Source organism: Carcharodon carcharias, chromosome 4 (genome assembly GCF_017639515.1).
Source record: "Carcharodon carcharias isolate sCarCar2 chromosome 4, sCarCar2.pri, whole genome shotgun sequence".
NCBI lineage: Eukaryota > Metazoa > Chordata > Chondrichthyes > Lamniformes > Lamnidae > Carcharodon > Carcharodon carcharias.
Genome location: NC_054470.1, coordinates 100,424,896 through 100,441,839, shown reverse-complemented (window position 1 = coordinate 100,441,839; position 16,944 = coordinate 100,424,896). Strand labels below are relative to the sequence as shown.

The window sequence follows — 16,944 nt, the reverse complement described above, 5'->3', positions numbered from 1 at the left end:
ATCATGACAATTCGCAAGAAAATACCAATGTCAGGAGAAACAACACAGTTATACTGTACGAGAAGAGAGTTCTGATTGGTTGGAAAGTGGACGCTGATTGGTAGAGGTGTTGCCATGGAGAATGCACCAGATGATGACTGACAGATAACCAAGCATTGTTTGAAATTTAAACCAGGCAGCTTGAATCTAATTGGTCAAGACATTGCCCTGGGGAATGAACCTGCAAATGGCTGTCACTTATTTTATTTAGCTGAAACAGGTGCAATGTGTGCATATGTTCTTTCTGTCTGCAAAGAACAGGGACCTATGTATTTCATGCCTAGTTTATATTTTAAACAATGCTTGGCAGTTATCTGTTAGTCACCATCAAGTGGTACATTCTCCATGGCAACACCTCTACCAATCAAAGACCACTTGCCAACCAATCAGCACTCTCTTCTCATACAGTATGTTTCCCCTAACATTGGTAGTTTCTTGCAAATTGTCCTGATGAGTGCAAGATGAAAAATTTCAACAAAAAAAGTCTCTTTTTCAGCAATACTATACCAAAACAATGCCGGACAAATTTCCGGACAACCGGTTATTTCGAACAATAGACATCAGTGCTAAATGGGTTACATTGTATTTTGTATATGTTATGTAATAAAAATGTCAAACCTGTTTGAAGTATTTTAAAGAAAATTGGTACATTGGGTCTATTTCAGACAAACTAGCAACAACAAAATACATAACGGATCCACGAGTAGCCACAGGGCGATATTTCTCACGAGCAGAATTAATTTTCTGTTCTGTGGCTTCAGCTTCCTCTAACCGGACTTTGATAGCTCCTGAGGTAACCTATATAAAAGCAAATTTAAATTAATTTCCCGGAATAATAATGCATAATAATTTAAATTATGTAGCTATTTCTTTTGGTGTCCCTGTAGCTATAAAATTAAGGGATAATTTTCTGAGTCCACACTGCTAGTGATCTAATTAGTAATCATCTAATTGAATCACAGAGAAAGCTGAATAGTCTACTCCTATTCCTAATGTTCCAATACTCTTAGTGGGCAGCCTCATCTGACAGCAGTACATATCAAAAACTGGCCTAAAGTTTTCAGACAAATAAAATTAATGGCATTTTCAATTTAACAGTTTCTGATTTAAGCTTCCAGTGGGTATAGTTCCTCCCTGGCAGGGCAGATTCATAAATTTCCTTCTAATTGCCAGCTCATTTTTGTATCTCAGATCATAGCTGCCTTATAACTTCTCTGGTTACTCTTCTCCCAACTTGCACCAAAACTTCTAAATATATATATACATTTTTGTCTCTGCCCCTTCTACTATTGATTTATTAGCATATTTCGGCAGGTAGAGCAATATGTCCACTGGTAAGGAAGAAGGAATATGCCCATGATTCATTATAAAATATTCTTGTATATATGGTCCTTCTCACGTGTATTAAGCGGGACTTTCTTCTGCCTGTACTTGTCTGACAGGCATGACAGGGGAAAGTGCCAGTGAGTCATTTCAACAGGTCTCTGTCCAAGGATTTTCCACAAGAAAGATTGGAGCCTGTGCCTAACCAGTATAAATGTTTTTAAATGATGGGAGGTGGCAGTTCCTGGATCCTGCCACTTCTTACTTTCAATCTGTTCATTGAGTATCCCAATGCAGAAGACCCCCTAAAGAAGCTAGCCTTCCTGAGAATTCTGCCGATCGAAGGGTCAGCATGAATCCTAAGGGCAGGACAAAGAAATGAAGGTAAATATTCTGACCCTTGACCTGAAACATTAGCTCCGTTACTCTCTCCACAAAAGCTGTCAGACCTGCTGAGTATTTCCAACACTTTCTATTTTTATTTCATATTTTCAGCATCTGTATACCTTGCTTTTGTTTTGATCTTAGTTTTAACCCCAGACGCACCCTCAAACCGACTAGGATGTTTTGAGCCACTCTGGACACAGCTCCAGTCTTTAATTTTTTTAGGTGCAAGGTCCAACTAAGGGCAGTTCTGGATCTGGAGTCCATCAAATTATGCAAATAGCTTGGAGCGAACAGTGGAGGGTTGTTTTTTCCTGACTGCTGTCATTCTGATCTAATTACTCTTAAACATATGTCTCCTTGCATTCTATCTTTCTTGGAATGAAATAGTATGCAAATAGAGAGTCACAAAGGGATTCATTCATTTCCTCAAACAACTGATCAGCTTTGTGACACTCAAAACTCTAATTTTTTTTGGTACAGATCGACAGTGGAAAACTATCATTTTCAGTAAGGGGAATTAAGTATAGGGATTACTAAAGCTCATAGGCATGTGTACAAGGTGAAGAAAGCAATGCAAAACTCTCAAAGAGAGCATGAATCACTTGAAATGTGGAGGTATTGGCATAGCTGAGAACAGGAATTCAATATTTTTTGGAACTGCCCCAGTTTTTCTCACTTCGGCTTTGAGAGTTATTCTTGAATGTTTTTCATCAGCAAACAAAATGTGTCTTATATGTCAAATTACCTTTGACTGTTGAAGGGTATTTATTAATTCTTCATTATCCAAAATGTTGCCTTCTGAAGTGAAAAGCAGCTTCAGGATTCTTTCTTCAATAGCTTTCAGCTGATTTTTGTCTGCATTGATTTGAACAATCAACTGGTTTCTTTGTTCCTCAAGTTCAGGTTTCTCAATTCTCACAACGTCACTGTAAAGGATCACACTGTCACAACTAAATAACAGCATACTATGCAATGCAGTGCTGTTTAAATGAAAGGCCAGCTTGCATGTGAAATGTAATTATATTAATAGGGCTATACTTGTCCCAAGCTATTTATCATAAATCATCTCTAAAGAGAGGAAAGAGGCAGCTCACAAGAAATAATGGACAATATGAATGAGTTCTGCTTCCTAACACCAATTTTCCTTCTCAACATGGGCCTGAATCATCCACTCCCATTGACGGCGGGCATCATGGCAGGAGTGAGTAGGCAATATGGCACAAAGGCCAAAAATAGGTTTCACGCTGACGTGAAATTGCAGCAGGATTAGCAGATCGCAAATCCCACGGGAGGCTGGCACAAATTCAATTTACCTTTACGCCAGCAGGAAGACACGCCAGCCCACAACACGTCTGGACAAGTGCGATGTGTAGAAGTCGGGACTTAGCTTTAGGGCCTTGCTCTGATCGCAGATGTCCGAGGAGAGGATGATGCTGGAGTCCTATAGCTACCAGACATTGGAGGAACACGTGCCTTGCATGCTGGGTGGATCCTCATGGACATGGGTCTGCTGTGAAGTGGCTCTCAGGAGGTGGGAGGTCTCCACGCAGCAGCTTTCGCTTTGCTGAGGCTTCTGACGTTCATGGAGTTTTCCATGGGCATGCACCATCTTCAATTGTCTCCGTTCATGCTTTGGGCCTGCTTCGGAACGTCACGGACCTCTCCATGGGCTGGTATGGATGATTTGTGAACTGGGGAGGGTGGAAGAGGAAGATTTAGGTGTGAGTGGGAGAGGAATGTGTACCAGGGGACTGGTAATGTTAGAAGTGCGCTGCAAAGGTGTCGGGGGACAGGGGTTGGGAGCGGTGAACGAAGGTGTCGGGGAATTGAGGTTGGGGGGTATGAAGGTGTTGGGGGGTAAGTTAGGAAGGGGAAGGAATGTGTCTGGAGGGAGAAAGGGGTATGGGGGACAAGGGAGTATTGAGGGAGGAGGGTGTAATGGGGTAGTGTGCTGAAAATTGGGGAGGTAGGTGTAAGGGGGCTGGAAGGTGTCTGGGGGAAGCAGGGAGTTAGGAACAGGGGCAGCTTGGAGGGGGAAGGTGTCCATGGGAAGGAGGGTGTTAGGGGGAGGGAAGGTGTCCAGGGGAAGGAGGAAGTTCAGAGGGGGAATGGTGTCCAGGGGAGGAGGGGGTTCGGAGGGGGGGAGGTGTCCATGGGGAAGTGAGGATATGGCGGGAGGAGGGTGTAATGGGGGAGAATACTGCAAGTGGGGAGGTAGGTGTAAGGGGTGAACAAGGTGTCCATGGAAAGCAGGGAGTTAGGAGCGGGGAGAGGTCAGAGCGGAGAGAAGATGTCTATGGGAAGGAGGGAGTTATGAGGAAGGAAGGTGCCCAGGGGAGGAGGGAATTCAGAGGCAGGAGGATGTCTGGGGGGTGGAGGAAGTTGGGGGGAAGGAGTAAGGATGGAGGAAGGAGGAAAGAGCAAGGGGATGGAATGACCAGTTGAAAATGCAAGGGAGGCGATTGTGGAGTCAATGAATGACTCCTGAGCAGCAAACTCAGGCCGGGTATGGTAGGAGGGAATGGTGAGTGTAAGACGGGGCAGAGGGAGGCGGTAGGGTGAGGGTGCATCTGCACCAGAAGAAGGGGTAGCGAGGGTGGTTGTTGAGGACACAGAGGCAAACACAGACCCTGGGGGTGGAAAGGAGGAAGTTGAGGAGGTCAATGTGGATGGGGGTGGGAATTTCAGGAATGTAGTGAATGTGCACATTCACTTGGACATCCTGGAGTGACAAGGGTTTGGGCTGTCGGGTAACAGTGGGGAGGTGGAAGGTGATACCGGGGGTCTGTGATTGGGAAAGGACATGGGTGACAGGGGGAGGAGAAAGGACATGGAAGCTGATCAGAAACTTAATGACTACCATGTTTCTCAAATCAAAAGTGAGTGGAGCCTCCTGTTGGATGGGTACAGGTGCTGTATGGGAGTGCGGGGAGTGTAATCAGTGAGTTGATTGACAGAGATGCAGGTCAACTCAGATGGACAACCAAATGAGGACCCCAGCAAGCAGCATTGACAATGCTCAGGTCAGTGAGATGAGTGTGATGGATGAAGGCTCTGCATGCGTGGGAGAGTGCTTGCACGAGGCTCCAAAAGGCCCTGCCACACATGCACGCATGCGCACATGCATGCACACAGACACGCATGCGCGCACACACACATACACACATACACACACACGCACACACAATCACTCATGGGCCAGCTGCGTGCAACCAAACTGCTAGTGGGGGGAATGCGGGGGAGGACTCGCAAAGCCTGTAAATTAAGCTGAAAGACACCATTACACATTATTCAGTGAAAGTGAATATATTTTCAGATTATAAAGTGACAAAATGTGTTCAACTGTGCAGTCACTTGCGATCAGAGTTTCTTAACTTTTCTAGGCCTACCACTTCTTCTAGGTGCTGCCCATACAGCCGCAGTAGGTGTGGAGTCAGCCTGTCCAAAGGTTGGCCCTGTTGCCTCTGATGACATTGACATGGGTCCTCTGGAAAGCCAAGGCCTTGAGGGTCCCAGCTTGCTTTAGCTGTCCTGTTGTAGGCCAGTCTCTCCCTCTGCAGTGACAGAGGTTAAGGTTGAGGGGGTCACAGGCAAAGTGTACTTGGAGGGAGCACTCAGTCTAAGAGGTTCCTGAGTGGGTGACCCAGGGGTGACCAGCTTCCGTTCCTCCTCCCTTCGAGTGGCCTAGGGCCTTGACCTGACTCTTTGAGGGGAAGGAGCACCTGGAGGGGCTTCAAGGTGCTCTGTTACCCCCTCACATTGCTACTGCAGGAACTCACCCATGGCTACCATGATTGAGTGCAAGTCTGCGTGCATCTCCATGGTCTGCTGGACCGGGGTGGATGTTAGCCGCCAATCTCACCGTCGCCACAGGCATGATCCATGTCCTCACCAGTCAGTGCAATAGTACGCTCCTCAAAATGACTGAGGGACCTAACGTGGGCCACTCCACTCCTGGCCTGGGACCTCTCTCTCCTGCTGTGAGCCAGCTTCTCCTGCATGAAAATAGATGGAGAAAGTGTGAGCAGCACACGTGGCACTGCATGTGTGGTGAGCTGAGCCATGGACGGGATGAAGACACAAGCTCTGGAGGATATGAGCCTGATGGAGATGTGAGGATGTGTGAGAGTTATTGATGTTGTCCCTTGAGGTGTGAGATTCCTGTAGATGTGTGATGGGTTTGGGAGCATGTGTGTTGAGAGTGATAAGGTTGTTGATTTACCCTGGTGGAATAGAGGAGAGCATTCATCATCTTCCTGCAATGGATAGCTTACATCCTCTGTGCTCCGGTGGCACTGACCGTCACTGTCACTGCCTCCCAGGCCGGATTGGTAACTCTGGTGCACCTCCTGTGGCCAAAGTAGGTTAGAGGACATTGGCGGTAGCGTTCCATTGCTTCCAGCATGCACCCCAGAGCAGCATCACTAAATTTGAGGGCTGCCATCACCTTTACTTTCGGGGCCATCTGTCACCTGGAGCAGTCCTGCTCTGTATACATGAAGCAGGCTGCACTCTGGTGCGCTTTAAATATGTCACCCAGAGCGAGGAAACACTGAGGTCATGGCACGGTGGGCAAAGTGAGCCAAGCCCGCCTGCCAGGGATTCTGAGTGTTTCCCATGAATGCGTTATTAATGAGGTGGGACGCACTGGGACGGGGACAATACGATGTGAAAATCCGTCACTGCAGCTGGCAAGTAAAATGTTTTTTTCACGTCCACTAGCACACTTAGTGCAAATCTGGGGCGATTATACCCATAGTTACTGAAAATAATCTATAAAGAATGGCAGAAGTCAGCATAGCATAAATTCATTTTTTCATATTTAGTTATAGACAATTAAGAATTGTCTCTATACAACTGTTCTCACTTAAAGCAACAGTCCCTTTACTTAATGTAGAAAGTGATTATACAAAGTTGAGACATCGCACTCAGATATCTAGATATGTTCCCTATGTAATAATTTTCCTGACAGGGAAAAATATGAAAATGGGATTTCCAGAAAGGTTTTCTCTGTTATTTGTGTTTGTCCAGCCAACAAGAATACAGCAGAAACTGTTCACAAAGAAGGGGAAAATACTTTGGGTTACTCTAGATCTGTAAAGCTGACAATCCTTTCTTTCCTTTCATTTTCGGAAAAATTACAAAGTCCAGAGGCAAAAGGAATATGCTTAAAAGATAGTAAATTCATATCCCTCAACATTACAGCTCTTTTAGTGGATTGGTTGAATCACGGCTCTCTGGAACATACAAATATGACTGAAAAGTATATTAAAATTCATTTAATGTTTTACTAACTGAGAAATTTAAGGACAAGGCCTTTGTCCCAGGATAAGGAGCATGTTTTCCCCTAACTACACTTGTCATGTTCCATAAGGCAAATAACAATTGGAGGAAAACATAAAACTGTCTTGGCAGTGCCTTCAGTATCAGAGTATAGTTATGATCTCATGGAACCAGACAATCCACTGGGATGTAGCATAAAACAATTGAAAGAATGCTACAAACAAAATCATCATACCAGACCACAGGGAATTATTATGGATGATATAGAGAGTGATTAAGAAGTCTGACATCTCACAACCAGTCATTTCAGATTTAGCAGTTTTCAAAATGAAATCCTAAAAGTAGCATGTTAATCTTTTAATAAGAGGAAATATTCTTAATTTTGTACAATTAAACTAGAGAAACTACTAATAATGAAAACTATGTGCATTTGCTCTGTTTTGCAGTGTCAGAATTTTTTCTTTTTTCATTCATTCATGGGATGTGGGCATCACTGGCTACGCCAGCATTTATTGCCCATCCCTAATTGCCCTTGTTCAGAGGGCATTTAAGAATCAATCACATTGCTGTGGGTCTGGAGTCACATGTAGGCCAGACCAGGCAAGGACGGTGGATTTCCTTCCCTAAAGGACATTGGTGAACCAGATGGGTTTTTACAACAATCAGTAATGGTTTCATGGTTGTCATCAGATTTTTATTGAGTTCAAATTTCATCATCAATCGTCCTGGTCCCCCAGAGCATTACCCTGGGTCTCTGGAATACTAATCAATACCACTATGCCACCGCCTCCCCTCAATCCAGCTGCAACATCTGCTTTTTGCTCTAATGGCCTGAATCTTCTGGTCAGCTCGCGGGGGTGGGCCCACTCATCAATGCGAAAAATGACACGTGGGGACATCGAGCATGTGTCCTGACATCACCAAGCGTCATTCCGATTTTCAGTTCGGTGGGCGCGCACCGGAGTCGGCTGTGTGCCCGCCAAACTGTCAAAGGCCTATTAAGGCCATTTAAATAGTAATTAAAACAATTAACAGGGCTGCCCTTCCAACCTTAAGGGCGGGATGAGGTTTCATGAAGGCTTTAGAACTTTAATAAAAATTTTAAATAAAATTCATAGACATATCCCAGCTCATGTGTCCGAGTAATTTTAAAAAATATTTTATTCACTTTTTGTTAATAAAATTAAACTCCCTGAGGCATGGAGCTGCCTCAGGGAGATTTCTGCGCTCTTTCGTAGGCATGCGTTATGGTTCTCAGCAGGGCACTCTACAAAGCTTTATACAATGAAATCTATTTTAATAAATCACCCTCTACTTGTAATCAGTTTTGCTCTTATGCCACTAAGAGTCATCAGAAGTTCTGAAAGGACAAGTGCAACTCATAGTCAAATAAGCTTTTCTGAAAAATACCCTGCCAGCTTCTTATATTACTTGGTTCTTACAACACAGTATGAGTTTTATAAAGCAGTGCACGCTTCACTGTGAACTCAGCCCATAAAAGAATTGGATAGTGTACCATCTATTGATTACTGAAAAGTAAATTCCAATGAAATGATTCAGGGTGCATTCCAATGATGGAAATATATCTGTAAGATAGAAAAGTGTTGGATCACAAAAAAACAAAGAACTTTACCTTAGCACCTGATCTTCCAGGCCAGATTTGGTCACAGTGAAGTTGATAATGGTAACCTTTATACATACCTGAAGGAAAATGATAAAATTATATGATGAATTAAATGGTGAATTATAAAATATATGAACATATGTTAAACACATAGGCTTGAATTTTCCAGTCTGGAGCCTAAGTTCGGCAGTGGGAACGGATGTTGGAGCGATTTCCATTGGGGGATGGGACAGCTGAAAATGCACAAACTTGCGCTAATCAGCTCATTGCTTATGCATTCATATAGAGCACAGTGAACATCGAGGTGGGGGCAGGCAGGAAGTCGCTGCCCCTGCCGTTACTGTATGGGACTTAAGGTTGGGGTGCCATGCTTAAAGGACACCCGGACAGCCTACACGATCACTTCCATCTTGGCCTGGCTACCGCTCCACCCTTCCCCACTAACCTCCCTTCAATGATCACCCTCCACACAACTTACATTGCCACCACCCAGTCTCAAGCACAGACTGACATTTACAGATGCTCCCCAAAGCGGACAATGCAGTGGCAATCACCATTAATCACGGAAGAAGTCTACTTGCCAGATGCATGCAATTTAATGTTTAAGAAGGGAGTGAGGCAAAAGATGGGAAATTACAGGCCGATTAGCCTGACCTCGGTCCTTGGTAAGATTTTAGAGTCCATTATTAAGGATGAGATTCCAGAATACTTGGAAGTGCATGGTAAAATAGGGCAAAGTCAGCATGGTTTCATCAAGGGGAGGTCATGCCTGACAAATCTATTAGAATTCTTTGAGGAGGTAACGAGTAGGTTAGACAAAGAAGAGCCAATGGATGTTATCTACTTGGACTTCCAGAAGGCCTTTAACTAAGTGCCACACAGGAGGCTGCTCAGTAAAATAAGAGCCCATGGTGTTAGAGGCAAGGTACTAGCATGGATAGAAGATTGGCTGTCTGGCAGGAGGCAGAGAGTGGGGATAAGGGGGTCCTTTTCAGGATGGCGGCCGGTGACTAGTGGAGTTCCACAGGGGGTGGGGGGGGTCAGTATTGGGACCACAACTTTTCACTTTATACATTAATGATCTAGATAAAGGAATTGAGGGCATTCTGGCTAAGTTTGCAGATGATACAAAGATAGGTGAAGGGACAGGTAGTATTGAGGAGGCGGGGAGGCTGCAGAAGGATTTGGACAGGTTAGGAGAATGGGCAAAGAACTGGCAGATGGAATACAACATGGGGAAGTGTGAGGTAATGCACTTTGGTAGGAAGAATAGAGGCATAGACTATTTTCTAAATGGGGAGAGAATTCAGAAATCTGGAGTGCAAAGGGACTTGGGAGTCCTAGTTCAGGATTCTCTTAAGGTTAACTTGCAGGTTGAGTCAGTAGTTTGGAAGGCAAATGCAATGTTGGCATTTATTTCAAGAGTACTAGAATATAAAAGCAGGGATGTGCTGCTGAGGCTTTATAAGGCTCTGGTCAGACCACATTTAGAACATTGTGAGCAATATTGGGCCCCCTATCTCAGGAAGGATGTACTGGCCCTGGAGAGGGTCCAGAGGAGGTTCACGAGAATGATCCCAGAAATGAAAGGCTTAACATATGAGGAACGTTTGAGGACTCTGGGTCTATACTCAATGGAGTTTAGAAGGATGAGGGGGGGATCTGATTGAAACTTACAGAATACTGAAAGGCCTGGATAGAGTGGACGTGGGGAAGATGTTTCCATTAGTAGGAGAGACTAGGACCTGAAGGCACAGCCTCAGAGTAACGGGAAGAGCTTTTAGAACATGATGAGGAGAAACTTCTTTAGCCAGAGAGTGGTGAATCTATGGAAATCATTGCCACAGAAGGCTGTGGAGGCCAGGTCATTGAGTGTATTTAAGACTGAGATAGTTAGGTTCTTGATTGGTAAGGGGATCAAAGGTTACGGGGAGAAGGCGGGAGAATGGGGTTGAGAAACTTATCAGCCATGATTGAATGGCAGAGCAGACTCAATGGGCCGAATGGCCTAATTTCTGCTCCTATGTCTTATGGTCTAATGTGCAGTTGTAAAAGTGAACATTCTAATTTCTCATTGGTGGCAGGGGAGCTTGATTCTTGCGAGGCGGCATTTTAATGAGCATGCATACATGCAAAACGGCTTCTCGACACTGTTTGTTGAGAAGCTCGACATGGTTTTAAAGCTAAAGTTCATCCTGTCATCAGGAAACTAATTTTTGGATTCATGCCAAATTAAGTTTCCCTGCCCGCCAAGCTTCCCGCTGCTGGCAGGCCTGGAAGATTCCACCAATAGTGTAAGTTTTTTTATTTCCCACACTTCAAAAAATTACAATGTACATTTTGCTCCATTATTTTCTGTTATGTATTTCTTGAGTTTATGAAACAGAATAATGTCTGGAAGATTTATATAGAAAATCAAGAAGTGACTGTGTGGTAAGAGCAGATTTACAAGGAAAGATATTAATTACATCTAATTATATACACCAAGCAAATCTTGGCTTCCAGCAATATAAGCTCATCTAAAATTGTAGTCAACACTCAATAGGAGTGAATCCGCAATCCAAAGCTCTCTAGAAGCTTAACTTGGAGATCACAGAAGTTCATGAACTGTTGTCCAGTCATTTTAATGGGCCGAAAATCATGGCTCTGCACCAGTGATTTAACAAGATGCGCTGCCTGTAATGGTCACCACCGCCCCCCCAGGAGGTCTGGATTGTCGAATCACCACAAGTATTGTGAAGAAGTATCAGAGAACGAGTGGGTCTCTGTAAATACATTTGCACACACAAAATGATAATTTACCTATTGGAGGCATGGTATTAAATTCAATTTTCTCATACAGTATGATATTTCTAACATAAAACTAGAGAAAATTATTAAGGACACTGCACCACTAAGAAGTTCAAGTTCTGCAAACTCAGATGACCATCGCCCTTCTGCATTATTTAACGCCTGATCACAGTGTGCAATCTTAATTTTAAAAAAACAAGAGCAGAAATTGGTGGTAGAATACTAATATTCTGTATTTTCAAATTGCTTGGAGTACAGCTGCACCAAAGGAAAAAATATAATTCTTGGCAAATAAATGCAAATTACAGGCTAAGCGAAAATGATCTTAAAGGAACTCTTCACACATTGGCCCAAGAGGAGATCACTACATACGTACAATGAACTTGGCCTTACTATCCAGATGTCATGACTTAATTCAATACTATTTGTTTGCATGGTAGTTTTGCTTAATGGTCAAATTGCCAGGACTTCTACCATTGACAACCCTTATTGAAAAGGTTTCAGGTGGTTGAGCACTGGATGGATCAGCGTTAGCTGTATGGTGTCTTTTCGTGTGTAAATAACTATCAATCCATACTGCTTGGCTTCACTGGTGAAGATTAGGCACTTAGGTAAAAATCCAGGGGTCTGCCAATGCTTAAAACCATACTTTCAATAGATAACGTAACAGCTTTGTGCATGACTAAAGTAAAAGGAAGAAGAGGGTGGAGGGTGGGTCTGGTAGGGGGTGGCGGGGGGGAGAAGAAAGTTGCCAAAAAAAAAAACTATCTGAAATACCTCTGGCAGATAGTGTGGATTGGACATTTTGGTTGTCATGTAGAATTTGAAGTTTCTGTCATAATCAATGTCTGTATCTCCCAATCGCATGAGTAATCTGCCGCCTGTCATAAATGTCTGATTTAGAAGAATAGGCTCCAGAGATGGATCCAAGCTCTCCCTCAGCTATAATTTAAAAACAAAATATTAAGTCAAAATAACAAATGATTGTTGATTTAGTGTGATGGTGAAAAGCACAAATACTTGCAGACATACAAAGGTGTTTCTCACAGTGAGTTGGAGGATACACTATTCTATGACAGCAGTACTATTTTCAACAATTTAGACCCACTTTCTGGTCTGAACTGAATGTAAAATGAGCACAATGTGATCTGATTTCTTCACCCATATATTATAATGTGGTTATTCTCATGAAACATGCATATATCTTCTAACTGCCTCAGTGTTTCCTGTTTTTGCCTCAGTCTCCCTTCCCTCTCTTTTTCTTTATCGGTACATCTCCTTCTTTAAGGCCCAGAGTATGCAACAAGATGGGAGGCATCATTAATTGGATCAAAGGTAAGTACCAGGATCAGGTGGAAAATATGAAGTTGGAGGGGTCTTGCAATAATGTTGGTGAGAGAAGTGGAGCAAGGAAGGTGATGTGATTCTTTATTAGTTTCAGCCAATCAAAAAATGGGAAGCTGAAATATTGTAGGGAAATGCAGCATGATGAACATGAAATGCATGAAATCACCCCCTACACCTCAACCCCCTCCCACGGCACCTTCCCATGCAACCGCAGAAGGTGCAACACCTGCCCCTTTACTTTCCCTCTCCTCACCGTCCAAGGGCCCAAACACTCCTTTTAAGTGAAGCAGCATTTCACCTGCACTTCCCTCAATTTAGTTTACTGCATCCGCTGCTCCCAATGCGGTTTCCTCTACATTGGAGAGACCAAACGCAGACTGGGTGACCGCTTTGTGGAACATCTTTGGTCTGTTCGCAAGCATGACCCAGACCTCCCTGTCGCTTGCCATTTCAACACTCCACCCTGCTCTCATGCCCAAATGTCCGTCCTTGGCCTGCTGCATTGTTCCAGTGAAGCTCAACACAAACTGGAGGAACAGCACCTCATCTTCCAACTAGGCACTTTACAGCCTTCCAGACTGAATATTGAGTTCAATAATTTTAGGTCATGAACTCTCTCCTCCATCTCCATCCCCTTTCCGATCCCCTTTTTTTCAATAATTTATATAGATTTTTCTTTTCCCACCTATTTCCATTATTTTTAAATGTATTTTCATCCATTGTTTTATCTCTACCTTTTAGCTTATTTCGATCCCTTCCCCCCACCCCACCCCCATTAGGGCTATCTGTACCTTGCTCATCCTGCTTTCTACCCTTAATGTCACCTATTAGCACATTCCTTAGATAATATCACCACCTTCAACACCTCTTTGTCCTTTTGTCTATGACATCTTTTGGCTATCTCCACCTATCAGTGTCCCTGTATCCAGCTCTACCTGTCCCACCCTGCCTTAAACCAGCTTATATTTCCCCTCATTTCTATTTTTCCTTAGTTCTGTTGAAGAGTCATATGGACTCGAAACATTAACTGTGTTCCTCTCTGCAGATGCTGTCAGACCTGCTGAGTTTTTCCAGTTATTTTTATTTTTGTTATGAAATGCATACATTTGTACCACTTTTGTTGTTATATTACCAATGTCATATGCTCAGTTGATGAGCAGTTGCAAAGCAACAGGGTGTTATGTCACATAACGTAAAATGAATCAATTGGGCTACTGAAGAGGTGACTTACTGGTTTTGCATTACCTGGAAACTCTATGGTTTGTATTAACTTTTTGGAGACAAAATTTCACAAATCTGTCCATTTTTCTGTGAAAACTCTAAATTAGTGACCTTAATTGTTACATGTTCTGGTGTCTTATCTGTCCAAGTGTAAGCACAGAGATACCGACTTCTCACAAACAATTGACAGTTAAGGGTTAGCACATTCTTGATTTGGAAATTATCGGTATTCTGCCTAATTTTGCACATTTGATAATGTGACACCTGGGCCTGGCAAATCATTTGTACTGGCTTGCACGTGAACTGGGTGCAGGGAATGAATAATTGCAAAATGCATCCAATATTGGGCCTCAGGCTTTATTGATAACACTCCATGAGTGCAACTAGGCAACTCACTTGCTCAAATTTCTGTCTGCTGTTTCAGCAACAATGGCCCTCAGCTAGGTTGTTGAATGGGAAGAAGAGACAATCAGGAGGAATTGGGACAAAGGGGATGTAACTAAAAGGGAGGGGAGAAAAAAAAAGAGAGATGAACTATTGTAATGTGCCTTTAAGGGATAGCAGCTTGCTGTTCACTAGAAAGGAAGTGTGTCATGCAATCCAGTCCAGTTTCACTTTGGCCTGGAGCAGAACACAGACACACAGCTCTGATGTCTTCAAGCTTCCTATCCATGGGTCTCTGTTCACATGAGCCGAGAGTTAATAAATGAACCCACGATGTGTTTGCACAATACCTTACCAGTGATTGGTGCCTTTTATATCATAAAAGCACACATGACATAGTAGCAGTGATTCCTTCTAAACGGTATGATACTCAGAGTAGCAGCAAGATTAAGTACAGGTACGACATGGTAAACAATCTTAGATCATGCTACATGGCATGAGACAACCCTCAACATTTTGGTCACACTACACTGGAGTCGAAGTATCAGAGAGTGTTGAGAATGCTGCAGAAAAGCTGTTTAGATACAGTGCTCAGATAAAGAGCTGGTAAGCAGACGGATCCCTCATGGTGAGATTGCAGTACACAGACTGTCAGTTAAGTGAGTGGGATAGCATGTCAAGAGGACCAGCATATTACAACAGGAGTGACTTTGCAACTGGAAGATGATTGATTGGGAGATTAGGTGGTTATCTATCTGGTAACAGGAAGGAGAAATAGTTGGGACAATTGGTGAGATGGTTTGGGCAGGGTGGGGGGATTGATCACTGGTCAGGGCAGGGAGAGAGAGGCTGAGAGCCAGCAGTTCTGCAAGTTCCTGCTCCACATTCAGGGAAGTGTTTTTTTAAACTTACATTTTTGGTGAGGGCCTGTAGTGGTCCCTTTAAGGACCACCAATTAGTTTGGATGTAGACACCTATTCTCTTGAATGTAGCTGGCACGGAGCAGGTGTTAAGCATCTATTTGTACATGCATAGTGTCTAACAAGCGCACTAAATGCCTATTTTTTGTCTATACAAATCTGGTGGGTGACGCACTTCCTGCTCATAATATTGGAAGCCTAATTGCCTGTTTCATGTATGGAAATCATGTGCAGCATGATAATTTTGAGTCGAATAGCAGCAGCTCTCTCTTGAATGTATATTCATAATTAACTTATATTAATAAATATGCAGATATTTATATATATATATATATATATATATATATATAACTATTTGTATACAAGTGCATTAATATGGATTTCCAGTGATCTTGCTCAAGCTAAGTAGGATAATGCACTTTTTGTAAGGACATAAGTGTTGTACCATGTAAAACATGATCTGTTATTAGTTAATATAATTAGTGTAGTTGTATATCCTTACGCCCACAGCATATAAATTTTAAGTGATCAGAGCCCCAGATCAATTGGTTTAATTTTTCATTGCTGTGAGAACTATGCAAATTGCAAAGGGCTTGTTAAGTTTCAGATATAAGGTCAGAAGGTGACAGCCTTGCTGGCAGAGATTCCCCAGAGCCTCTTTTGTCTGACTTCTTTAATAAACAACATTAAACAGCCTGGACAGCTCTGGCAAAACTGAAGCTTGGCCATTGAATTGTGAATCTCTGCTCCGACTCCATCTTCGGCATTCTGTCCTTTTTAACTGTCTGACACACACAGCTTCTTGCATGTGTGAGCACTTGACTTCTTAATTTTGTTTTGCGTCTACAACAAAGTGTGATATTAGATTTGCGAAACCTGAAGTAAAATAGACCAAATATGTGCAGCCATTTTTACGAGCTTTTACAATGCATTCCTTGGTGATTCTATATTTGGTGACATTACTTGAATAATGCTTGGGTGCTGAGTTACTTGGGTGAGATTAAAAATGCAAAGAGCCAGAATATATTTACCTCTTCTAACAGTATCGGCATGCCAAGCCGAATACCATTTTCTAATGTACGTAAGAAGGCAGAGTCTGTTAGCTTAATTATCTTCAAGCCATTTTTAGTTTCCATGTTTCTTATCCAGCGATTTGCCTGTGTAGACAAGTCATAATTGTGAATGCATTATCAAAGACTTAATATAAAATGTAAACATAAACATTCTTTAAAACAAGGTTTGAGGTTTGCTACTCTTTCACTAGCTCTTTCAATTCCCATTGGGAGTTCAATTTTGAAAGAATAGTGTGTAGAATCAGAGCCCAACCAGATTGACAGTTTAGATTTACCAGCTGGATTTTACTAACATCCATAAGGTTACTATCATAATGTATTTTGCGGCTGATCAATTTTCACTCTCGGCCAGCAGGAAGCCACTGTCTGCATCACTGCATTAGTTAATCAGATGCACTTCAAAATCTGCCTCAACTTGAGAGCTGAAGAATTGTCAGTAGAGACAATTGGATTGTTTGAAAGAGGAAGAAAAGTATAGCTAGGGCAGGGATATGTTTTGCTCACATGTTGTTCCATTGTCTATGCAAAAAAAAAATACGTGTATGTATGTTAT

General features: G+C 42.8%; 1 protein-coding gene across 1 annotated transcript in view; it reads right to left on the bottom strand.

The window, feature by feature from the left end:
• dnah6 (dynein, axonemal, heavy chain 6) overlaps positions 1 to 16,944 on the bottom strand; it is a 425,407-nt gene that overhangs the window by 111,386 nt on the left and 297,077 nt on the right. The window contains exons 56-60 of the mRNA XM_041185312.1: positions 16,350 to 16,475; positions 12,224 to 12,388; positions 8,666 to 8,733; positions 2,495 to 2,675; positions 658 to 837 (exon numbers count right to left, since the gene is read on the bottom strand). Coding sequence (XP_041041246.1) covers positions 658 to 837; positions 2,495 to 2,675; positions 8,666 to 8,733; positions 12,224 to 12,388; positions 16,350 to 16,475 — 720 coding nt within the window. The remainder of the gene's footprint in view (positions 1 to 657; positions 838 to 2,494; positions 2,676 to 8,665; positions 8,734 to 12,223; positions 12,389 to 16,349; positions 16,476 to 16,944) is intronic.